The sequence below is a fragment of the Vipera ursinii genome (genome assembly GCF_947247035.1).
Source record: "Vipera ursinii genome assembly, chromosome: 5".
Classification (NCBI taxonomy): Eukaryota; Metazoa; Chordata; class Lepidosauria; order Squamata; family Viperidae; genus Vipera; species Vipera ursinii.
In genome coordinates, this window is record NC_139518.1 from 40,801,691 (window position 1) to 40,828,113 (window position 26,423).

General features: G+C 39.5%; 1 protein-coding gene across 3 annotated transcripts in view; it reads right to left on the bottom strand.

Annotated features, from left to right (window-relative positions):
- Nucleotides 1-26,057, bottom strand: part of MAP3K13 (mitogen-activated protein kinase kinase kinase 13) — a 52,488-nt gene extending 26,431 nt beyond the window's left edge. The window contains exons 1-7 of one of the 3 annotated variants that reach the window (XM_083363372.1): nt 26,017-26,057; nt 19,364-19,476; nt 11,861-12,441; nt 10,537-10,720; nt 8,941-9,132; nt 8,675-8,833; nt 7,954-8,112 (exon numbers count right to left, since the gene is read on the bottom strand). In XM_083363372.1, the coding sequence (XP_083219498.1) occupies nt 7,954-8,112; nt 8,675-8,833; nt 8,941-9,132; nt 10,537-10,720; nt 11,861-12,362 (1,196 nt within the window). In that variant the 5' untranslated portion in view covers nt 12,363-12,441; nt 19,364-19,476; nt 26,017-26,057. Of the gene's footprint in view, nt 1-7,953; nt 8,113-8,674; nt 8,834-8,940; nt 9,133-10,536; nt 10,721-11,860; nt 12,666-18,675; nt 18,744-19,363; nt 19,477-26,016 lie in introns of those variants that run through there. The other 2 variants (XM_083363374.1, XM_083363373.1) reach the window with 2 other exon arrangements.
- Nucleotides 26,058-26,423: the final 366 nt, after the last annotated feature.

Here is a 26,423-nt window from a genome sequence, read left to right on the forward strand (position 1 = left end):
AGCAGAGCAGGGTGCAGCAACCATCCCTGCCAGCAAGAGTGAACTTTGGATTACTTGGATGCAGGCAGAGCTGTACAGGAGAATCATGCCAGAGCAAGTATATGATCTTTAACTCAGTGGACTTTGTGGAGATTTTTAAAAAGTGAAAATGCACAACAGAATTGAGTGGGTGAAAATGGCTGCCAAATCATCTAAAGTTCCTAGAAGTGTGGGGGCTTCCCCGGTGCAGCATCTTCGTTACAGGCTTTAATGCCCCCTCCCCCTGCACCAGCTTTGACAGTAAAAGATTTGCAGGATGTTTTGCAAGAGGCTATGAAAAAGCAATCTCAACAATTAGTTGAACTCATGGATGAGAAGCTTACAGAACTTATGGATGAGAAGCTAACAGAAATGAGGGCAGACATTTTACTTGCATTTCAAGGCATGGCCGTTTGCATTGAGCCCTTGGACGAGAGAGTAGAAGAACTTAGTCAAAATAACATCAGATTAGATGCTAAAATGACGGATGCTGAAACTGTGATGGATAAGATTGACGATTTAACCATGGTCCAATACCATGAAATGGCGTTTGCTGTGAGAATTAGGGGCTTAAAAGAGGATTCTAAGGAAAATTTGAAAAAAGTAGTTTCAGAAGCCCTGGAAGGCGTTTTGGGGCGTTCAGCAGAAGATATTATGGTGGATATAGACAAAATATTTCGTGTTAATTCATGGATTGCAAGACAAAGGAAATTACCTAGAGATGTGGTGGTTTATTTTACAAAGAGAGCAATTAGAAATGAGGTCATTCAAGCTTTATATAATAGTAAATTTGCAATTGCAGAGCAAGAAGTTTTGATTTTAAAAGAGATCCCTCTAAAGATTTTAAGAAGAAGAAAGGAGTTTGCTTTTTTGGCAGAAGAATTAAGAAGACGGGAGTTCAGATGGGAGATTCCAGTGGGTATGGTGGTGATGTATGCAGGCACAAGACATCGTCTTCTTACAGTGTTACAGGCACGTGATTTCTATGCCAATGTTTTAAAGGCAGTCCCTATACCACTTCTGGAATCCAAAAAGAAGAATGGTGAGGGAGAGCGTCAATCACAAAGTAAGAATGCACAAGGTGCTGAAGGAGCTACGCAGATGAAAGATGGAGAATTTCAGAAAGTTACAGGAGTTTCACCAGACCCAACTGGATTATCTTGGCTACAGAATTTCCAGCAAGGGCTGGAAATGGACCCAACCAAAGTGAAAGCTGTAACTGAATGGCAACCCCCAAAGACTTGCAAACAGCTCCAGAGCTTTCTGGGATTTGCCAACTTCTACCATCAATTCATTCCCTCCTTCGCCGAAATTGCCCTGCCCCTTACGGAATTACTAAAAACAGGCAAAGGGGGAAGAAAACTGCATCCAGGCCAACTAGTAGCATGAACTATGAACTGCTTTTGAAGATTTAAAAAAGACTATTTATGCTCGAACCAGTCTTAAAACATCCTTGCCCAGGGAAGACCTTTGTGATTCAAGCCAATGCCAGCAACATGACTGCAAAAGAACCAGACTGAGATCCTACAACCCTGTGCCTATACCTCAAAAAAAATCACTGAATGCGAGAGGAGGTGGGCTGTGTGGGAAAAGGAGGCTTTCAAAATCCGCTGGGCTCTCTCAGCCCTCGTCTGGAGAGCAGGGAAAAAATGCAACCGGAACGAGCGCCAAGTCCACAGGGAAAAGTTTATTGTCAACAGACAGCAATTTCAGGGAAAACAAAGTCAGCGTTGGCCGCTACCCGCAGCCAACACTGCTAAATACCCGCCGAAAGCAAACGCCCACACCCCACCCAACGACACCCACACCCGCCCATCCCCTACTTAAGACCCGTCCCTCCTCGGAAGAACCTTTCGGCCCTCGCCCTGACACCCAGCACCCTCCACCGTCCCGGTAAGCCCCACCCAAGACCACGACCCACCACCATCATGTTCCGCCCTTACGCCCCACCCCAGGGCAGGCTCCACCCGACGCAGACCCTCAGACACCGCCCCACCCCTCACGGACCCCCGCACCGCCGGGTTCTTGGTCACACCAACCGGTCCAATGGCCACAGTCCCTCATCCCGCGTGTAAGAGGGAGGGATGCAGGAAGCACTCCTCAGCAGGCCTGCCGAGGTCGCGTCCTCCTGTCTGCTCTGGCGTCGTCCCAAATGCAGGCCTCGCGGCGGAAACGAGCCCGTCCCCCAGCGAGATGGCCACAGAGCCTGCCGGCATCGAACAGAGCCCGGCAGGGCCGTCCTACGCATGCGCGTGCACCCCAGCCGTCCGGGCATGTTCGAGATGCCATTGCGGCTTCGGCGATGGAGGAAGCGCAGGAGTTGGCCGCCGTGGAGCAGGTGCGTCAGAGAGATAGGAGGGGTGTGAGTGCCTCGCCGTGACAAGGTTCCGTGGGTGCGGCGCTGGTCGTCGGAGGCCAACTGAATGTCGGGCCCGCGGGGCGTGACAGGCTTTATTAAACTGGTGACACTATCTAGAGGGGAGTAAGGTGCCTTTCGAGGTATGGACTGATCACAAAAACCTAGAAACACTAAAGACTCCCCACAAATTGTCCCCAAAACAAGTATGATGGGCGCAGTACTTTAACATTTTAACTTCACCCTAAAATACATACCGGGAGGAAAAAATTTCTTAGCTGATGCTCTATCCAGACTGCCCCAGTACAAAAACCAGCATGAAGAGGTTAGTGAGGCAATTATCTCCAATCCACAAACCACTTCTCAGCTCACACTGCACAGAGTCCCATCTCCAAGAGCCCCTAATCCCAATGACCCTGGGGCAAAGAAAATAAAACAAGAGCTCCTCACCGACCATTGTTTCAAGGACAATCAAACCTCCCTAACATGCAGGGACGGGTTGGCTTACAAAGGTGGAAAACTATATTTGCCAGAGACACTCCGCCTTAACGTGCTCCAACACAGCCATTACATAAAACAGGCTGGCCACTTTCGATATTTAAAAACACTACACGTCATCCACTGTCAATTCTGGTGGCCGGGATTGAAATGGGACATGGAAAACTATGTCCGGAGTTGAGCTGTATGTGCCACCGTGAAAAGAATTCCAGGAAACCCACTGGGTTATTGCAACTGGTGACAGACCCTTCCCAACCATGGGAAGAAATTGCTATGGATTTTATAGTAGATCTACCTGAAAGTAGGGGAAATACAGTTATCTGGACTGTGATAGATCTGTTCTCAAAACTTCATTGCCTGCAAAGGGCTCCTGTCTGCCCAACGACTAACCAAAATGTTCCTGAAACACATCTACAGACTGAATGGCGCATCTAAATGAATAATCTCTGACAGAGAGGTACAGTTCACAGCTAGGTTTTGGAGAAGTTTTCTTAAACTAAATGGCTCAACTCAAGGATGATCTTCTGCTTTTCATCCATCTACTAATGGGGCGACTGAATCCGCAAACTCAATGGTGGAGCAGTATCTCAGATGCTATGTTGATTATCAACAAACTAACTGGACTGACCTCCTCCCTTTCGCAGAGGTGGCTTACAATAACTCTGTTCACAGCAGCACCGGCTTCACGCCTTTTAAAGTGGCCACAGGAAAAGAGTTCAGCCCGATACCCGAATACCCCCAACCACCCTCCGCTTCCCAGACTCTTGATCAATGGGTGAGGGGGTGGGAAGAAGTTTGGAAAACCACGAAAACTGCTTAAAAAAAAGGCTTCCGAGACATACAAAAACAGGCAGATAAAAAAGGGCTCCTCAAAGAACATTCCAAGTTGGGGAAAAAGGTTTATCTGTCAACTAAATATTTACAGCTTAAGTTACCTAGTAAAAAGTTAGGACCGAAGTACTTAGGACCCCCCCTTCATGGATTACTGCCTTGTCGTGGTGAAGGGGCTTGCATAATTCAATGAAGCTATGAGCTATGCCGTGCAGGGCCACCTAAGACGGACAGGTCATAGCAGAGATTTCTGACAAAAGGTGATCCACTGGAGAAGGAAATGGCAAACCACTCCAGTATCTTTGCCATGAAAACCCTATGGACAGTACCAAAAGGCAAAACGATATGACGCTGGAAGATGAGCCCCTCAGGTCGGAAGACGTCCAATAGGCTACTGGGGAAGAGCAGAGGACGAGTACTAGTAGCGCCAGAAAGAATGAAGCGACCGGGACAAAGCCGAAAGGACGCTCAGCTGTGGATGTGTCTGGTGGTAAAAGGAAAGTCCGATGCTGTAAAGATTTTTTCTCCATAGGAACCTGGAATGTAAGATCCATGAAGCAAGGCAAGCTGGACGTGGTCAAACAAGAGATGACAAGACTGAACATCGACATCTTAGGTATCAGCGAACTAAAATAGACAGGAATGGGTGAATTTAATTCAGATGACCATCAGGTATACTACTGCAGGTAAGAATCCCTCAGAAGAAATGGAGTAGCCTTCATAGTCAATAAAAAAGCAATACTGGGATTCAATCCCCAAAATGACAGAATGATCTCAGTTCAAATCCAAGGCAAACCATTCAATATCACAGTAGTCCAAGTCTATGCCCCAACCACCGGTGCTGAAGAGGATGAAATTGACCGGTTCTATGAAGCCGTACAGCACCTTATAGAACTAACACCAAAAAATGATGTCCTTATCATCATGGGGGATTGGAATGCTAAAGTAGGAAGCCAAAAGATAACCGGAATAACAGGCAGGTTTGACCTTGGAGTACAAAAAAAAGCAGGGCACAGGCTGATAGAATTTTGTCAAGAGAATACGATGGTCATAGCAAACATTCTTTTCCAACAACCCAAGAGACGGCTCACCAGATGGTCAACACAGAAATCAGATTGACTATGTGCTCTGCAGCCAAAGATGGAGCAGCTCTATACAGTCAGTAAAAACAAGACCAGGAGCTGACTGTGGATCAGACCAGGAGCTTCTCGTTGCAAAGTTTAGGCTTAAACTGAAGAAAGTAGGGAAAAGCACTAGGCCACTCAGGTATGAATTAAATCATATCGCTGTTGAATATACAGTAGAGGTGACAAATAGATTTAAGGAATTAGATCTGATAGACAGAGTGCCTGAAGAACTATGGACGGAGGTTCGCAACATTATACAAGAGGTAGCAACTAACACCATCCCAAAGAAAAAGAAATGCAAGAAAGCAAAATGGCTGTCTGAGGAAGCTTTGCAAATAGCTGAGGAAAGGAGGGAAGTGAAAGGCAAGGGAGAAAAAGAAAGATACGCCCAATTGAATGCAGAATTCCAGAGAATAGCTAGAAGAGATAAGAATGCCTTCTTAAATGAACAGTGCAAACAAATAGAAAAAAACAACAGAATAGGGAGGACCAGAGATCTCTTCAAGAAAATTTTAAAACGTTTCATGCAAAAATGGGCATGATAAAGGACCAAAATGGCAGGGACCTAACAGAGGCAGAAGAGATTAAGAAGAGGTGGCAAAATTACACAGAAGAACTATACAAGAACAAGCTTAACGTCCCTGATAACCACGATGAGGTGTTCACTGACCTCGAGCCAGACATCCTAGAATGTGAAGTGAAGTGGGCCTTAGAAAAGCTGAGCAACAACAAAGCTAGTGGAGCTGACAGTATTCCAGCTGAGCTATTCAAAATCTTAAAAGACGATGCAGTAAAAGTGGTACACTCAATCTGCCAGCAAATTTGGAAAACTCAACAGTGGCCACAGGATTGGAAAAGATCAGTTTACATTCCAATTCCAAAGGAAGGCAGTGTCAAAGAATGTTCAAACTATTGCACCATTGCACTCATTTCACATGCTAGTAAAGTTATGCTTAAAATCCTACAAGCTAGACTCCAGCAGTATGTGGATCGAGAACTACCAGAAGTACAGGCAGGATTTCGAAGAGGCAGAGGAACTGGAGATCAAATTGCCAACATACGCTGGATCATGGAGAAAGGTAGGGAGTTCCAGAAAAACATCTACTTCTGCTTCATTGACTATGCTAAAACCTTTGATTGTGTGGATTACAACAGTGAGAACTGGACACGGAACCACTGATTAGTTCAAAATTGGGAAAGGAGTCCAGCAAGGCTGTATACTGTCACCCTGCCTATTTAACTTATATGCAGAGCACATCATGAGAAAGGCAGGGCTAGATGAATCAAAAGTTGGAATTAAGATTGCCGGGAGAAATATCAACAACCTAAAATATGCAGATGACACCACTCTAATGGCAGAAAGTGAAGAGGAACTAAAGAGCCTCTTGTTGCAGGTGAAGAAAGAGAGTGCAAAACTTGGGTTGAAACTTAACATTAAGAAAACCAAGACCATGGCATCCGGTACTCTCAATTCCTGGCAAATAGATGGGGAAGAAATGGAGGTAGTGACAGATTTTATTTTCCTGGGCTCCAAGATCACTACAGACGGGGACTGTAGCCAAGAAATTAAAAGACACATGCTCTTGGGGAGGAAAGCCATGGCAAATCTAGACAGCACACTAAAAAGCAGAGACATCACCCTGCCAACAAAAGTGCGTATAGTCAAGGCTATGGTCTTCCCAGTTGCAATGTATGGCAGTGAAAGTTGGACCATAAGAAAGGCTGAACGCCAAAGAATTGAGGCCTTTGAACCATGGTGCTGGAGAAGACTCCTGCGAGTCCCTTGGACTGCAAGGAGATCAAACCGGTCAGTCCTAGAGGAGATCAACCCTGACTGCTCTTTAGAAGGCCAGATCCTGAAGTTGAAACTCAAATACTTTGGCCACCTAATGAGAAGGAAGGACTCACTGGAGAAGAGCCTAATGCTGGGAAAGGTTGAGGGCAAGAGAAGAAGGGGACGACAGAGAATGAGGTGGCTGGATGGAGTCACTGAAGCAGTAAGTGTGAGCTTAAATGGACTCCAGAAGATGGTAGAGGACAGGAAGGCCTGTAGGAACATTGTCCATGGGGTCGCAATGGTTCAGACACCAACCTAGGACCCTTCCCCATTGTAAAGATCAGTACCCCGCTTACAGTGGAATTAAAACTTCCTGGGCTCTTAGGAAAAGTTCACCCTGCTTTCCACTGTAGCCTAATGAAACCTTTTTGGGGTCCCACTTTAAGACCTCCCCCTAAGAAGGCACCCAGTGCCCTTCTGGTGGCAGGACAGACTCACTATGAAGTAAAGTGTATTCTTGATTCTAGAATCTTTAAGGGGAAATTGTAGTACTTAGTGCAATGAAAGGGATATTCATTGTCTGGACCAACTGGGTGAAGTCTAGCGATGTGAAAGCTGACAGACTCATTAATAGGTTCTATAAGAAACACCCTAATAAACCAAAAGGCAATCCATAACCTCTACTTTTGTTTACATTACAGGATTTTTCCTTTTTGTAAGGGGGGGCCAGATGTCAACGTTGCTAACATCAGATGTTCTTGCTTTGACAATAGATGGAAATGCAGCCATCTTTTCTCTTTCACTTTTAGAGTTAGATGATGCTGGGAGGGGGATGTGGATGAGAGCCCAGTTAGTCATAACAATAACTTAGTCATGGGAATCAATGTTATTGCACCCAGAACTGATAAAGATTTGGCGGGCTGGAGAGCTGGGGAGAAAGCCCGCGATTCAAGCTAATTGGGGAATGTGATTTATGACTGTTAACTGGAAGAGGGAATTGTGCTTTGCTACTTTGTGCCGGGGGGGGAGCAGGAATTCAGTTTTGGCTTTAACTATGTAGTGCTGATGCTTTGTTTCTCAAATAAAAGATTCTTTAAGGTAAACAATGCCTCGAAGTTCTTTTAAAGAGTTTCATCTGTGGGAACAATGACATTCATATTAATACTCATTCTTTAAACTTCTCAGTTTTATCCAGCCAACAAATGATTTAAAATCATACTGTTGCAATTTATGTACAAACAGATAAGATTATACTGTTAATAATTCATTTTACTTCCAATGTCCAATTTTATCTATATTAAGGTACAGTACAAGGAAGTACAATAACAATTAAATACAATTTTTACCATGATTGCTTCATAAGGATCTTGAATCCATCTGGACAAGTGGAGGGTACAGGAAGATGCAAACTATTACTACCTACACCCCAGATGATGGCTGAAGAGTCTACATCTTTATATGGAATTTCTCCAGTGAGAAGCTCCCACAAAACCACTCCAAATGACCTAATAAAATTAGGGAAAAACAGTATCAAAAGTAGGAAAATACTGAAATTTTATTTATTGTCAATAACCAGCAAAGTAGTTAGGGTTTATATGTTCTAGTGTTGTAACTACTTTGCTGGTTGTCTATGGAGATTCTTAGTCATCCAGGTCATGGTTGTCCAAAGGTACTTTTTCGAAAGGCAACTGGACTTTCTTTGTTTTGCTTTTGTCCTTCAAAAGTCCAGTTGCCTTTCTCAAAAGTACCTTCGGACAACTATGACCTGGTTGACTGAGAATCTCCATAGACAACCAGCAAAGTAGTTACAACACTAGAATATATAAAAGCAGACTCAAATATAATAAAAGCAATAAAGCCCTAAGGATCTGCCAATTAAAATTCACAGGTATAAAAACAAAGTAAGATAAATTATTTTGCAGAAAGCATAGTACAGAAAAATATTTATCACAAAGAAAGCTTAATAAAAAATAAAATCTGCCAGCAACCACAAAACATGGAAACATAAAGTAATGATTTTTAATGGAAGTACTGAAATAGGTGAGTAGTTTTAATAGTATTACTTGCCATATATCTACTTTTTCAGAAACAGGTTCATTACGAATCACTTCTGGGGCCATCCAAGCAACTGTTCCTGCAAAGGACATTTTTGTACTCTTATCGCAGAGTTCTTTAGAGGTACCAAAATCAGAAATTTTCACACTATCGTTGTGGGTAACTAATACACTGAAAAGAATAAAATACACAGGAAATGACACGAGAGATTCATAGTAATTCCACCCTTATTTCAATTTCCTTTATCTCCTTATATTTCATAAACTCTGTCTACTCACTTGGGTGACTTGAGATCTCTGTGGATAATTTTATGGAGGTGTAAATAATTCATTCCGCTAGCAATTCCAGTGGACCAGTCTACAAGCAAACGAGGTGTTATCTTTCTACCTGCTCGCAACACTTCGTACAATTGTCCATGTGCACAATATTCCATTATTATGCAGTAGCAGGGTGCCTGTGTGCAAACGCCCCTAAGATAAAAAGATGTTTTAAAAAATCAAAATCAAAGCAATGGGGAATTAAGAAAGAAACTAGTAAAGATAAGTTTCTGATTCACATTTCTACAGAATAATCAAAAGCACTTCCTAAGAAACTACTATTGCTTCTTTGCCATTTGGTCAAATTAGACCTAGTATATGCAGAAAATTTAACAGTAAACAGTACATGATTTCCCTCGAGAACAGATTACATACATCCTTGAAGTGCATGAAATTGTACTGACTGCATAATGGTAAATGCTTTTTTTATGCTCAGCAGTGACATTTTGATGAGATGAAGATAGAAAAAAAATAAGTTCATTATAATGAAAATTCCAAAGATTTCCCCAAAACACAGACATTTATTATTGTTCCTGGCTAGAAGTGTACCAAATATTTGAAAAGAACAGAACACTAAGAATTGTCTGAACAGCATTAGAACATTTCTGCTAAAGTTTGAAATAGTCAAGGTTTCAAGGTTGGGACATTTTCATTTCAAAAACCTTTCTGCATGAGTAATAGTCTTGTATTGACTATTATTTAAATAATGGGGAAGCAACTATAATAGTTCTCTAAAAGATTTCATTGTTCTTGCTCTTTTCAACAATATTGTTTTTAATCAAAAGAAATAGCATATGCTATTACAAACTACTTCTTACTACATCAGAAAATCCACTTACAACAAAAGTAGTAATTCTACTGTATTACCAGATAACACTTTTTCATTAAGAACTAAAATTCAAAGGATAAAGGAAACTTCAGTACTGTACTCTGAATGGCTTTAATTCAGATACCCGTGTATCCCTGAAAATAAGACTGGGTCTTTTTTTTGCCTCCAAAAGAGGCACCAGGTGTTACTTTTGGGGGGTTTCTTACTCACCTCCAGCACCGACAGCTCCGCCCAGCTGGTCCACTTCTTCTGGGGTCAAAGGAGCAGCTTCATTCTGCAGCTGCATTTTGGCCTGCATTTTGCAGTCAGACATTTCCGGAAGGCCTATGTAGCCGTCTACCAAGCTATGGATTAAATCCATAGCTTGCTCCTTGGCTGCAAATTTCTTGCAGAACCAAGCTATAGATTGTGACTGAAGAATGCAGGCCTGGCTGCACAAGATACTTCAGAAGAAGTGGGCCGGTGAGGAGAGGCCTGGCTGCAAGTTAAGTGGGTGCAGGATGCATAGGGAAGATCCACTACCCCACCCCCATCCCCGCTTGATTTTTAAGTGTGTGCCTCACCCCACAACTAGGGCTTATTTTGGGGGTAGGGCTTATATTAGGCCCACCCCCAAAATCAAGCTAGGGCTTATTTTCAGGGTAGGCCTTACTTTCAGGAAAACAGGGTATGAAGACTTACAGCATTAGTTTGAAAAGGTAGCCCTAGAATCAGAATAAGTCACCTACTTGAAAGCAATGATGTTTGGATGTTTTAGCTTCCTCAGGTGTTTGATATCAGTTTCACTCTGTTCTCTCACTTTCTTGATGGCCACTTCCTCTGTTCGAAATTTGCCTAAGAAAACAGCTCCTTGTGCTCCACTGCCCAACCACTGCAGCTCAGATATCTCTTCAAAAGGAACCTCCCATGTATCTGATAATAAATAAGCACAGTTATTTTAATTGCAAGTAACTGCCTAATGACAAACAACAAAACTCATCTAGTATCTTGGTAGTTTGCAGGCTTTTTAAGAACATGCAAAATGTATCTTGAAAAGATTTTGCTTCCTACATAACAATAAATGAGTAATGGAATTCTAAAATATGATTGTTTTAATTCCATATAATGGGTTTGGGGAATTGCTTAACTGTCTTGAAGTCCTGCAAAGAAATATTTTTTTAAAACACCTCCTATCTGCATTATGCCTCCATCAGCAGCAAGGTGTATTAGATAGAAATCAGGAAAGTCTCTTCTTTACCCAAATCACAAAGTTCGAATTAGAAGACTATCCTAACTAATAAAAGAGAAGTCAATTGTGACTGAAATCCAGTTAAATCTTCAAAATGTATTTTTTATTTTTATTTGGGGGGGTAGTTAGAACAATGAGTACAATTTATACACTCATTTCATCTATGTCAAGAGGGAATTTTTTAGTCACTCTGGTCAACTGCAATAGAAGGACATAGAAGACCCAGCCGTTTTAATGAAGATAGGCAGCGAATTACAGCGAAAGCTTGATTTCTAATTTAACTTTGATTCCCAGGGAGAGGGGATTATAAAGTCCTCAAGCCTTCAGGAAATAAAGAGTTTCCATTCATTTAAAAGCTATGAATACTATTCCAACTGTGCATTAAGCTTTTTAAAATAAATGCAGAAAATGTAATTTCTGAGTAAAGTTTCTTTCTGTTCCACTAATCTATTTAATCTTAACTACAATAACAGATGCTTTGACTTAGAGAAGCTTATATATGATGAATTATTACATTATAACTTATCTGAGCAATAAGAAAAATGGTCTTGTCAAAGCCAGGGGAGTCCATTATTTGCATGGAGTGATTCCTAACAACTATTAGCATACTGAGAGCAAAAAAGACAAACCAATAATGAATAACTAGACCAAAACAAGATGTATCAGAGACAAGATTATCTGCTATTTTTGGAAATGTCTAAATATAAAACGTATACAATAAAACTACATATAAATATAAAATGACACATACTTCCTTTTCATAATTCTGAGTTTTAAAGTTTTTTAAAGATAGTTTTAAAGATAGTTTTATTTGCAGAGTTTACCTTGTTGTTGTAGTTTGTAGTCAGTAGAATAGGCTTTCCCTATAATATTCCATACTGGCTTTAAACAGCCAAAAAGTCCTTCAAGAAATCCACCATTTCCACTTCCTGTCCTATTAAATTGAATTTTGATATCTTCAGTTCCATGGTTGTTCTGTCCACTTATATTGTTACTATTGCCCTGATGAACAGTAGTTTCTAAATCATCTTGTTCAGTTAACTGGAGCACACTATTTTCAAATTGGTCCCTGGAATCTTCACTCACATTGGTTAATACTGTTGTGGCCACTGGACTATTTATATTGTCTGATGCATTGTTGTGAGGTAAGCCCCTTTCTCTTCCATCTTCTATGACTTCAGATGAAGGATGGACACCAGAGGGTATACGTTCCCCATGCATCCCACTGAAACTTTCATCTTCATCGAGACTCTTATTGATAATCGTTGTAGAGGAAGACCAGCTCAGGAGCTCCTGAGAACTGGTCATTGTATTGTGGGTATGCATGTGTATGGAGCAAATAGTCAGATATACTGCTTTAGAAGAAATGAAAGTCCATCCTTAGTGCAAAAAGTGGCCACAGCACCTGTAACAAAACCAAGGAACAGATTACAAGAATCATACAAACAGGGAGCACATCTGGTGAGGACATGGCAAGCTGAACTTCCTCCAAGGAGCGGGGATGGCACTGCAGCCTCTTATCTTCCTTCAGTGTGGCTATCCTATAAAACAGGAACTCAGAAGCAAGGCAGCACAGTGTAAGTAACATGTAAAAAATAACTGTGATACAGTGAGGTACTGAGGACTATGCTTAGAATATGCATCTTTTGGATTGCCCACAGATTTAAGAATTAGAATTAAGGATTTTTTAAAATAAGTAATTATTTTTATTTATTTTCTAACTTGCTTGGGTTTCTATTATACTCCACCCATTCAATTATCAGCAGGTTAGAAAATGAACTAAACTATGCTAATTTTGTTATGATTACTGCCAATATTTTAAAAGAGGCATTTGGCTAGTGTACCACTTATTTATGATAAGGCACGCTTCATATACTGTCCCCAGGAAGATAAAATTCTGCCCTTACCTCTTTTAGAAGAATGTTAAAAGACTTCAGCTGTTTTCATGACTTTTGCCGTCTTGTACTCTTACATTTATTCTTTCCCTATTTTTTTTATTAAGGTGATTCTTGATTTATGATTTAGACTTTTTAATATACCATGGATTATAATTAATTGTTGATATCATAGAAACTATTGAGAGTCCTTGGATTGTGTTAAGTAATAAATAGTTTAATAAATAATGATTTATTATATTAATTTGATCCAATTTACAGGTTTAAGTTTCAAAATAAATCAACTTTCAAAAGTATTGTTTTTTTAATAACAGCTGCCCTATTATTATAGCTGAAGAAGCTAGCTCTTGCCTAAAATGAACATTTAACATTAAATGTGTTTTTCATCAAAACCATAAATTTAAATTAATTCTATGACAACTAACATTGCTTTTTACATTAGTTTCTCACAGCAGAGTATGCTGAGTAGGTGCATATTAATCAACTGGGAGGGAAGAAATAAATAATAATATCAGGTGCTCAGGAGAACATGCCTCAGCCTGAAGAAAAGCTAATTTCTCCAAACACTGCAAACTATCAGTCTTACTAATATTTCCAATCAGAGCAATAAATGCAGGAAAATACTTGGTGTGGCTCCTTAAGGACAAAGAGAAGATAGAATTATCCCCTTTAAAGTAGTTATCTGACATTGCTTCTTCAATTTCTATACAGTATCTATACCAGGGGTCGGCAACCTCGGCTCTTTTATGACTCGTGGACTTCAACTCCCAGAATTCCTGAGCCAGCATAGCTGGCTCAGGAATTCTGGGAGTTGAAGTCCACGAGTCGTAAAAGAGCCGAGGTTGCCGACCCCTGATCTATACTATACAGTAACTCTACAGTACTTTGGAGCTTATTCTTCAAGGGGTGCAATGCACTGCCCTTCTTTTCAGGGATTATTCACAATGAATTTCTACTGACCTCAGTAGCTCCTACTGCAAGCAATTCCCGGAAGGGGCACCAAATTCTGACCACCAAAATAAATAGAAATAGATTGGGATTATATATGTACAATGCTAGAACGGGAGCTGACAACATGCTGAGATTTACGTTTAATGCAAAACGGTTTAATGGAAAACATCTGCTGTTAAAAAGAACTGCTTGCATGTGAATGAACAAATCTACCCATTAACAAAAAATAGTTAAAAATCAGTTTGTTTATAAAAATGAAACATCTTAAGAAATAAATGTGTAACTCAGAACTAAACCGCGTAGCATGCTTTTTTCCTCCATCCAAAACATACTGCTAAAACTGTTAATCATGTTAGATTTTAAACTGTATTAAAGGGTTCTGAAGCCATTTCACCAGACAATCAGATTACATTCTCACAAAGGAAAGGAGGGAGATGGGAGGGGGGGTAGCCTGCTGTTCTGAAATCAATTGCAGTTATTTCTCTTAATATTCTCATGATAACCTGCATTTCAACTAATTATTAAAATTCATTCTGTTCTGTTTTAGAAATGGATGAAGATCACTGCACAATATGCCAAATTGCAAATTCAATATGTCTATAATAGCTCCACAGAGAAGTAAAATACAGACAGTTGCCCAAATACAAAAATATCCTTAGCTTTAATACGTCTTCCAACATTTTTCTATTGTACTGACAGACAAATCTATCCTATCTTTTGAAATGAATGATTAAAACATAATATTGGTCCATCTGCAAACACAGACCTTGAAGCAAGACAGATTTTTATCAGTATACTTACAATGACAGGAACATTATACAACTATGCCCCATGTCCTCATTTAATGCAGAGTTAGCTAAGATAAACCTGCTCAATAAAAGACAGAAAGGAAATTCCACCCACACAATCCTGCAACCCCACTGCAAACACAGAAGCTGCTAACGTCACAGATTCATGAATGGATGCCTACGAGGCTGTTTCAGGTCTCCGAACAAACCCTGCGGTGGTGTGTGCCTGGGAAGGGGAGGGAAACAGAGGAGCAGCCAATCAAAGGCAGGCAACTATAGCTTGCCTTTCTTCAGAGGAACCTCATCGCAGAATGGAGAGTTACCACCAATCAAACCCAGGCCACGCAGTCTCAAAGGGTTATCAAATAAACCCTGCCAGCTGGAAGGGATGCAGAGCAAATAGAAACAGATGACAACATAAACAATTCTAAGGCATAAAGGCGAGTATTAGAACAACATACGGAAAGCATAGAATTGTCGTTACAAAGCTGCAAAACAGAAAAGCTGTATACTTCCACTATATAGTGAGCATAAAAATAAACTTTCTTAAATAGGCTTTGTTCACCACCTAATGTATATTTTGTTCGTTATTAATATATATATATATATCATAATATAGTATTACATTTATCAAGATCACTCTCCATTTTGTTTTAAAATTGCATATACAACCCATGAAATGTAGTAATCTTAAAATATGGATAGATTAGATGTCTGTCTAAAAGCACCTTTTTGTTCTAGCACTGCACAACCTTCTAATTTAATGTCTAGTGCAGATGAAGATATTCTTCTTTAAATGCCAGTTCCTCCAAAACCACATACAGCATTTGAAAACCTCATTAAACAGCTTTTGCATCTGGTGTGTATGTCTGTGCTTCTGTGTATTACATGTCATTATTTTCACATTCCTTTATGACAAAGAAAAAAGAACGAACAGATAAACCTATAACTGACAACCATGATACAGATATTATAAAGAAGACCTACTTAAAGATTATACCAGCCAGTCATAAATTCCTCCCTAGCTTAAAAAAAAACCTCCACGTTGCATAAAGTGTAGTATACATTCCTCCATGGAATTTATGGCTACCATACATCTTGCCTTCCAGAACTCCACCTCCTTTCCTCATCCCTGTCAGTTCCTTTAAAGAAACAATTAGATTTGGTCAAGATTGCATATAAGCATGCCCCAGATGCCCAAAAGCAAGAGGACATCTGTGGGAGAACTGGTGTGGCTTTCACCTAAGATTTGTCTGTTCCTGGTAAATTGATAAGAAAAAGATGGAGTGGAATGTATTCTGGATTCTAAACATAAAGCAAAATTTATGAGTATGTCATTCACTGGAAAGGCTATTCCAAATCAGAGAAATAGAGGGAGACGGCAATAGATGTCCATACTCCACCTCTTGTATTCTAGTTCCTAATGAAATTCTTGCACAATACCTCTATTAATTGTAGTTATTATCAACAGCTCCAGAATGGAGACACTTAGGTTCTCTGATGCTGGGAAGGAGAGGGAGGAACTTTCCACCTCTATCTGACTCTACTCTGCCAAATTTATACATTGACTTTGTTGAGATGCCAGGCCCATTTGCAAGTGAAAGAGACAGGAGGAAGTCTGTAGCCATTGAGAATGATGCTAACAGCTGAGGTGATATACAAGAGTTTATAGTTGTCCTTGAGGAAGGAACGAATGAGCCAAGAAGCTGAGACTTAAACAAGAGCTATTACGCAGTCCAGAGGTCAAGACATATCTGATAAAGTCACTCAAAATAACCCTACCTTGATTTTCTTTACCATATGATGAGATAGAAACTGGTCAGCCTTTCAAGATTCTGTTACCTTACAACAATAAAATGTCTTTCCTAGTATCCCTGGAGTGTTTGTTTCTTGACCTGGCCTACTTCAAAGGGCTGAAATTCAGCTATATTATGAAAAAATAAAGCAAATTGATTTGTGTCATTTGGCAGAAGTTTTCTAAAGTTAGGGATGTGGATGAAGAATTTTTAAAATTTATACATCCTCATAGAAAGATATAAGTATATGTGGTAACACAAATAAGGTCAAGAATAAATGAATGCAGAATGAAAGTAGAGTGAATATAAAAATAAATGATTAGAACAAAATAAGTATATTACGGCAACGTGCTCTTTCAGAGAGAATAAATGAGGATCAAATTGCTAAACAAATTTATGAAGGAAGAGTGAAACAATCCAGATGAAGGGATAGATTTGAAAAGCTGAGGTTTGGTGAAATAAATGAGATTCCCCAAGAAGACGAAGGCGAGAGGTTTAAAAGAAAAAAGACAATACTTTAATGTGTCTATGTTGTTACAAAGCACAGCTTCCAGGGATAGAAGCATATGGAAATATGTAGAAACCAGATTTAGTAGGATTTCATTTTCTTTTCTCTTATCTCCTGCCTTTCATTTTATTTGCTTACTATTTCTTATTTTTTTTCTCTGCATAGTATTTATTATTCTGAAAGGGAACAGCATGACAGATATGCATACAGAAATAATTTATTAGAAATACAACTGCTTATCAATAGTGTTTTATAAAGCAGCAGTTAAACACGTAAGAAAAATATGAAATATTTATTAGCATAGACGTTTGGACACATTGGTAAGCCAGTGTTATTCGAACTGGTTAAAAAAAAACAACTGTTAATCTAGGTCTATTTATACTGAAAAAGTCTTTACTCAGAAGAATGAGAAAATTCATTTCTCAAGAAAAACCTTTATTTATTAATCACTGTACTTGACTCATTTTCTAGCAAATTTCAGATATCAGTATAACAGTCAAGTGAGTTAGAGACATATTCTATTTATTAAAAAATAATTATTTGTCAGACTATATATTTCTGTTCCACTGATTACCTTCAATTAATAAACTTTGTTCCATCAGGGCTCACTTTTGTGACTTTTTTACACAATTTATCTGATTTCAAAAGCCTTGTGGTTTTTCTGTCCAGTTCAGATTTATTATTTTAACTGCTGGTTGTTAAGCTTTATTTAAGGGTACAAAGGTCGAGTTTAACACACAGGAAATCAAAGAACATTAGGGAAGCCAAGAAATTGTGTTCTATGTGTTATTTCCTTATGTATGAGTTTCTGGCAAGTCGTCACATTTTCTTACTATCAATCTTCTGCCTTTCTCTTTGTTTTCTAAGGATAAGTATTATAATAGATTACCAACTGCAGCAAAACAATTTTACAATCAGCACTATACAATAGCCTCAGTCTTTCAAGCCACTTTGGTCAATGGAAGGTCTTCAACATTAATTTGTAAGATTTTATAATAGAATGTCAATCTAATCCCATGTGTGATTGTTTTTTTTAAATGCCCCTACGACAAAAAAAATGCAAAGGAAAAATTAAAAAAACATAAAAAGGAGAAATGCACAACACTGGTTACTTTGGGCAATGGAGTTATTAAGAGTTTCTAGGCAATATGTAGAAATACTTTGCACTTGTAATAATTGTATTCAAAGAAAACTATTTTTCAAAACTAAGTTCACTCCAATTGGCACAGCTCAGTTTAGTCAACTCACTGTAGCAGTTCTTATGCTTACCTATCATTCAATCTTGTTTCAAAGGCCCTTCTAAATCTTGTCAATACTTTTATATCCAACTTATTTTATTTTATCCTTGATTACAACTAGATCTTTTACTATATAAGTTATTATATTAACACTACTAAAGGAAACAGTTAATAGTTCATCAAAATGAATTCCCCCATATTTATTTAAAATTTTCCATACTGATACTTTTTAGACGTAAAAGAAAAAAGCCAAATATACAGTATTTAAAAGCAATTCTTAATCTGAATAAACCAAAAAGAATTCCTATCCTAATTTGGTCTGAGCTGACTGGGGAGGGGTGCCATACATTTTGAATAATTTTATAATTATTTATTGTTTTGTGGTATTTATTCAATTATACTCTCTGCTTAGATGTTTGTTTTTTTAGTTCTCAACCGAAAGTCCTTCATATAATATACATACTATTTGTTGTTAGCTGTGAAGTCGTGTCCGACCCATCGTGACCCCATGGACAATGTTCCTCCAGGCCTTCCTGTCCTCTACCATCTTCTGGAGTCCATTTAAGCTCACACCTACTGCTTCAATACATACTATATTAATGTCAAATTATATTCTTACTATAAGGAAGCCTTGATTAGCAAGATATTTAATCGCATAAAATAAATTCTAATGAGATTCCTTTAATAACTTGTAGAAGTAGTCCTGGACTTATAACAGTTTGTTTAGTGACCACTGGAAATTACGACACTGAAAAAGAGTGATTTATGACCATTTTTCACATTTATAACCATTGTGGCATCCCTATGCTCAAGTGATCAAAATTCAGATGTTTGGCAACTGACTCATATTTTTGACAGTTGCAGTGTCCCGGGATCATGTAATCATCTTTTGCAACCTTCTGACAAGCAAAGACAATAGAGATGTCAAATTCACTTAACAATTGTATTACTAACTTAACAACTACAGTGTTTCCCTTAACAACCGTGGCAAGAAAGGTTGTCAAATAGGGCAACTCACTTAACAAATGTCTGTCTTAGCAACAGAAATTTTGGGTTCAATTGTAGTAAATCAAGGACGAGCTGTACATTTACTCTTCAAAAGATGTTTTATGTCTCTAGAATTTTACACAGAGTAAAAAGTAATCACTTACCATTCTCAAATCGTGAATTCCAATACAAAGGCAACAATTCATGGTTCATTTTATTGCATTCCTGCTGATTGCATCTGCCTGATTCTTCCTCCCAAAATGTGGATTTGGGCAAACTAGAAGGCAATTTCAACAAGTTAAATGTATGTAGAATCAGCCAAATATATTATCATATAACATTGTCAGAGTTTGTTTTATTTATAACTTACATATATTATTTTTATGCCATATTTCTGTGCGACATTATATTATACACCTCTAGATCATATAGAGTATTAAGTTACATTTTATGCAATATAAAATACATATATAAAATCAATCAAATATATTTCATTTTATTCATGGCTGGGAGTCCAGGGGCCTCTCCCAGGTCATTCTACTGGGACATGATTTTCTTGTTGGACCAGTGACAATGTGATCTGAGAGATCATAGTAATGGTGAGATCACACCTTAGTCACTTTGAGATCCTCTTGCACTACCCCCCCCCCCAGTAGGGAGACTGCACTCATTCAGTTGGTCCACACTCGATGACTAAGGGATCCAACTGGATTTCAAAGAAAGTTGGGGAGGCAGGACCGCACCTAGGCAGCCTCTTCTGACCCGTCACTTCCATTACACCCCATGATTTGCAGAGGAGTTAAGAGAGTTGAAAAAGGTCAAGAGATGCCTAAAGTACCACTGAGGGAAAACAAACTTACCCAAACATGAGTTAAGGCTGTTATTAAGGGTTACCTTGTGGCAGTAAGAGTAACCTAGCATCAATACTTTGCTCTTATTCCACCCGCAGAATGCCCCCCATTGGTCCCATTTAGGGTCACCCTCACCCTCTCCCTAGAAAGGGGGGGGCAGAGGTCCATATACAGACCCATGCAGAGGAATTCTCCAGGCATAAAATCACTGATTTGTGGATACCAAGCATGATGTAAGTTCTGTAGAGAAGCCCAGAGAACAGACCTATCTATTTATCTGGGAACAGTTTAATTTTGTGGACAAGGGTCGATGGAATGCAAATGCTACCATCTGTGCATTAGATACATCCTCCTCCTGTCTGGTTAAGGCAGCTTGGGAGATATCATGTGGTGGGTCCAAGCAATGAAGAATTTATTCTTTTGGAGGTGTTCCCAGCTCCTTTTAAAGAGGCGCTTGTTTTCTTCCTATTCAAGAAGCCATCACTGAAACCTACCATTCTGGACAATTTTTGTCCAATTTCCCACCTCTTTTTTGGAAAGGTGGTTGAGAAGGCGGTGGCATTGCAACTCCAGAGGATCCTGGAGGAAATGGATTCTCTGGATCCCTTTTCAGTCAGGTTTCACATCCAGATATGAGACCAAAATGGCATTGGATGATCTCTGATGAGAATGGGACGGTGGTGGTGCATATATCTTGCTCTTCTTGATCTCTCAGTGGCTTTCGATACCATTCACCATGGTATCCTTAGGAAATTGGGAGGGGCAGAGTTTTTTGCTTGTTCACCTCCTTTCTCTCAGGCAAATCCCAATCAGTATTAATAGGAAGTGAGAGGTCCAACTTACAGCCCCTGCTTTGTAGGCTATCACAGGGCTTGATGTTCTCTCCACTCCTTTTTAACATCTACATGAAACCTCTAGGTGAGATCATTACCAAGGGATGAGGTATCACCCAGACACACTGATAATACCCAGTGTATCTGTCCCAGATGAAATCTGTGATGTAGTCTGCATCAGTTCGGCAGAACCAGTAGCTAATTTTTTGTTGCCCAGGCCAGAATGGACTTCCAGAAGCAGCATCCACACAAAGAACCGATTGTTCACATATATGAATCCCACCACTGGATATAGTGGATATTCTTCTGCAGTGCCTGGAGGCTGCAGAGGCCTGGATGAGGAACAACACACTTCAGCTGACCCCTGGTAAGACAAAGAGGCTGACATACCCAGTGCATCACTTGGGGACCATCTTAGATTAACAGCTCTTGCTCAAAAAGCAAGTAGCAGCCATGGCTAGGAAGGCCTTTGCTCAACTCCATGTTATGTGCCAGTTCGCCCTTCCTGAATAGGGAGACTCTCCCCTTGGTCATCCATGCCCTAGAGCAGGGGTGTCAAACTACCAGCCCACAGGCCGGACGCATCACATGGAAGCTGCGCCCACCCCATTGCCAGCAATGGCAAAATTGTCCCGTCGCGCGACATCACGTGACGTTGCAAGTTTGACAAGTCTGCCCTAGAGTCATTTTATATTTGGATAACTGCAACATGCTATCCTTGAAAAGTATCTGGAACTTCAGCTGGTAAAAAATATGGAGCTATATTTGGTGCTCAAACAAGGGCACCTATAACACCTCTGCTCTGCAAACTACATTGGGTTCCAGTTTACTTCTGGGTCCAAGTTGTTGGTTATGACCTAAAGCCCTACATGGCATAGGGCCAGGCAGTGCTTTTTTTGTAAAAGAAAAAGGTGCCGGAACTCGCACGTCATACAACCCTCCTTGCCTACCCTACAAGGTTCCATCCAAAAAAGGTGCCGGAACTCCGTTCTGAGCATTCTATGACAGAAAAAAGCCCTGGGGCCAGGCTTACAGAACTGGCTTCACCCCATTATATTGGTCCTTCCCACCCAGTTGGACAGGAAATGTATGTTACAGATTCCGTCAGTTAAAGAACTTTGACAGGCAGGGTCTAGTCCACAGGTCTGCAACCCGCGGCTCCGGAGCCGCATGCGGCTCTTTCAGCCGTCTCCTGCGGCTCCCAGTCCTCTGCCATGTGCAGTCCCCCCCAAAAAAGTGGGACTAAAAAAGTTCAGCCAATCAATTCAAATATGCAGGGTAGGTGTATATCTCGCCTTGTCTCCACTGTTCAGTCAAACCCTGTTCTGCGCATGCTTGCATGTATGCACATCCGCACATATTTTTTGCGGCTCCCAGTTTTTCATTTTGTGAGGGAACCAGTTCCGAGTGGCTCTTTCACTGTTTCAGGTTGCTGACCCCTGGTCTAGTCTATGACACATACTTTTTCCAGAGGTGAGGCAGGCCCCCACTCTCCTGGCCTTCCAAAAATGGGTTAAAACATGACTCTGTGACTTTGCATGGAATGAAGCACAGTTGTGGGGTTAGTTGATGCCATGACAGCCCTTCTTTTGCCTTTGGCAAATAATTTTAACAAGGTCTAATTATTCTTGCCTCATATTTTTTAAAAAATTAAAATTTCCAATTTTAAAATTTTAACTCCAACATTTTAATTTTTTATATGTTTTTATATTTTGATGTTTTATTGCACACTGCCCATAGTCCTTCCTGGAAGGAAATAGGCAATTCAGAAATGTAAAAAATAATTAAATACATAAAAATAAATATTAAGTTGTATTAAAACATTCAAAATATATATACTAGTAGCCATTAGTAAGAGCACCAGTTTGATGCAGTGGTTGAGGGCAGGCTAGAAACTAGAAATTGTGAATCCTACTCCTGCCTGGGCCAGTCACTTTCTGTCAGCCATATAAAGGAGACAATGGCAAACCACTCCCAAAAAACCTCGACAAGAAAACTGTCAATCAAAAACTAACTTGACCCCATTTTTTTAAAGTCATTGTATTGGAGAGATGGCATCAAACATATAATAACAATTTGTCAGTGCAATTAATTTGAAATAAAGATAGTGCATATTTTTTCAGTATCAAAACCATAGCAGACAATAGTGTCTTCCTGGTTGATACTGAATGCCAATATGATGCAGCAAGCTCAGGCAGTTCTCCATTGCTACAAAAGCTGCTTCATGAAGCACTGTGGTTCCTTGACTTCTTCATATAAAACAACCATGTTGCTATGCCTCAGACTGCCTGGAACTCCTCCCAGCTTTCTCCTGCAGAATTTGTGCTATGAAAGATGGCTAAGAAAAGCCTCATTTGGCCAATGTTGTGGAAAACATTTAATGCACCCTCACAAAGCATTAGTCAAAGCATTTCTAGGTTTGGCACTTTAAGCAAATGGTGCAGGATTGCTCTAACTGTGCATTGAAGGTGCCCCCCAAAGATCATCTAGACTGGATAGCTTCACCAAGTAATCTCAAACTCATTGAGCTTAAAATTACTTCAACCAGTACTAGTGGAGATGGAAAATTTGACAAAGCAAATTGTGTGACCAGACTGAAGCAAATCCATTGCTTAAGATAGGCATACTATTTACTATATAGTGTCTTACTACCTGTACTGTGCATTATGTGATTCTGGGTTTCTTTAATGAGTATGCGTTTTATCTGTATTTGTGTGTGCATGCATAAAATTTGCAAAGTATTGCAGAGAAAATTATAGATATTTTAATCCATCAAAACACAGATTCCCAAGGAGTAATAACGTGGGAAAAACATGATTTATTTTCTGAGTCTGTGCCTCTTTTCTAATGTCCTTGATAATATTTTAAGACAATGATGATGCAAATTGTGTACTGTGCACATCATTTGCATCACATGCCAGTTGTAAATTACATAATTTGTGTTATTTACATATTTTTGTTACAAGATATGCAATGTCTTAAGTTTTTACTGGAGCCTCACATTCTTAGGTAACTTTTTCTCTATTTCTGCTAGGAATCTACATCTATATTTTATTAAAAGGACCTATTTGGTAAATCCATCTTAAAAACCTGCTTGTACAAAGTGGCAGCATAGATACATATACTATGTTATTTGTGTGTCAATGGATGTGCTTGTGGGATTTTTATATAGGATATATTTTTCCTGAGTGTATTTGTCAAGAACTATTATTGTTTGTTTTCTACAATAGTTATTTTTGTTATACTTTATGGGGACAGTATTTAAGTTTGGAATTTATGACTTGGTAAAGAAAGTGAAGTCATGAACTACTGCCAAGAGAATAAGGAATTGGGAAAAGAAGCAAGAAACTGTAATTTAATTGAACGTTTTAACAGGTTACGCAGCATACTGCTGCAAATTAGGAAAAGGCTTAAACTAAAAATAAATCAAAATTTTAGGTTCAGCTATAAACAGTATAACCATTATATATATATTGACAAAAATCATTTTCTTACTTGGCTAAGCTGAGAACTTCTAGCTTAGTATTCCGTGTTAATTATTTTAGACCTTCTGAACAAAGTTATAACAGAAAATATAGCAAATAATACATTCTTACCATGGCATAAGGAATATATTTGCTAGCATTTAAAACTGTATAAATTAATTGCAAGACAAAATTTTCCTTTAAAAGTATAATAGATGAGTACAGGATCAGAACAAATTAGAAAACATTAAAAAGACATTCTTATTTTATAATGTTACTTCTGTTTTGCAAGGCATACTGGAAAAAGCATTACAAACTGTTCCAGAGATGAAGTAGAATTTGAAATTTTTCGTTACTACTTATTTGGGTAGTCAGTGTACAGTATTTGCACCACTTCCAAAATACAGAGTCTGTAGAATGTATCAAATGCTCGATAGAACTTTTTGTGCCTTCCTATTAAAAATGCTATCTTCCCTTTTTATAGTAGTACTCAATTCCAAACATAACCCCATACCCTTTATCTATTTCAGGTATTCACCAACAACATGCAGAAGAAAAAACACAGGCAGTGAGAAAATGCACAATACTGCAAGTAATCTCCAATTCATTTATTTTTGCCCCAGGTTTCATGTCAAACACAGATGAAATCTTGGATTTCTTTAACTTAGGTCTTGTTATCTTTGTTGCTGATTACTGCATCTAGTTTGAAGCATCCAAAACAAGCATTTTGAATTCGAATGAAATAGTATCAGGAAGCCTTAATAAAATAAGGTATATACTACATTAAAGTGATGTCTAGTATGGTTTACATTTCTTCTGCAATTGTGAGTATACAGCTAATGTGGGCCAATTTATATTCAAAGTTGAAATCATGTTCTATGACAACAAAACAATTAATTAACAAAGTTTCTTACTCATACGTGGCCATGTTTCACCTTACTTTTGCCTTAGAGGAATATTTGTTATAATGCTATTACTGCTAGGGAGTAGTGCTATTATTCCTTCACATCCTAAAGTTTTGAAGAAAAAGGAAGTTTAAGTGGAATTTATCACTTAGCATGCATTTTATTCAGCAGATAAAACAACCTTCTGCATACTACCTAAGAATTAGTCCCACTGAACTTAGTAGAACCTATCACTATATAGTTTGAATTACTCTTCCCCCCCCCCTCCCAAAAGGGTTTTTAAGACACTCCTTATACTACAGAATAACATATTGCGGGATGTGTACGGTTTATTTTTATTCTCAAGTATCATCACACCTCTACCTCACTCCACCCCCCCCCCAATCAGTAGAAGACGGGCACGACTGCTTTCCAAAAAATATTCCTATGAAAACCAAAAACAAATGTTACAAACGTGCTTTAGTTTCTGTCTGATCGATAATGGACACAGATGATGCGCGCCTGATGCTGCGAATCTGCAGAGCCGGTGCTGCAATGACTCCGGCGGTCCTGCCCCTACCACGTAGCCAGGTATCCATGTCAAAGGTGGAAACACTCCTTTGGCCAACAAGACTAGGCAAAGCCAAAAAACACCCCAGCACAGGTAGCTCTGAATATCCCAAAGTGCCTCCTGATGTCCCCACGATCAGAAGCCGCTGTGCCTCTGCCATAACAAGAGAGACGCACATTCCCGAAGAGCTCATTTCGCGGCGCCCGTTACTTACCGCCTGAATGCCGTCTTAAATCGGCCATTGGTCCTCCTCCCACCTGCCGGGTCGTCAACATTGCATCACTTCCGGCATCACCTGACAGAAAAGAATACAGCTACTGCACTGCCTCCTATAAATTCGCTTTTGATAAATGTACTTCCGGCTATGTCCTCACCCCGTAGTTAAGGTTGCAGGAGTGTTGTGATCCTTTGCGAACGGTGAAATTCGAGACTCGGGCCTGAAATACTTGAATTGAATCGCTGTTAACGTAATGCCAAGCCTGTGCTTTCTCTTCACTGTAACCCCGGTGACATACTTGCATAAATAAGCCCGAGATGTCCTCCTAGCCACACAAACCAGTGCAAAAGATGCTCTCTTGTCCTCCAAGTCAAAAGGGTTGCTGCCATTACCGTATTGTACCC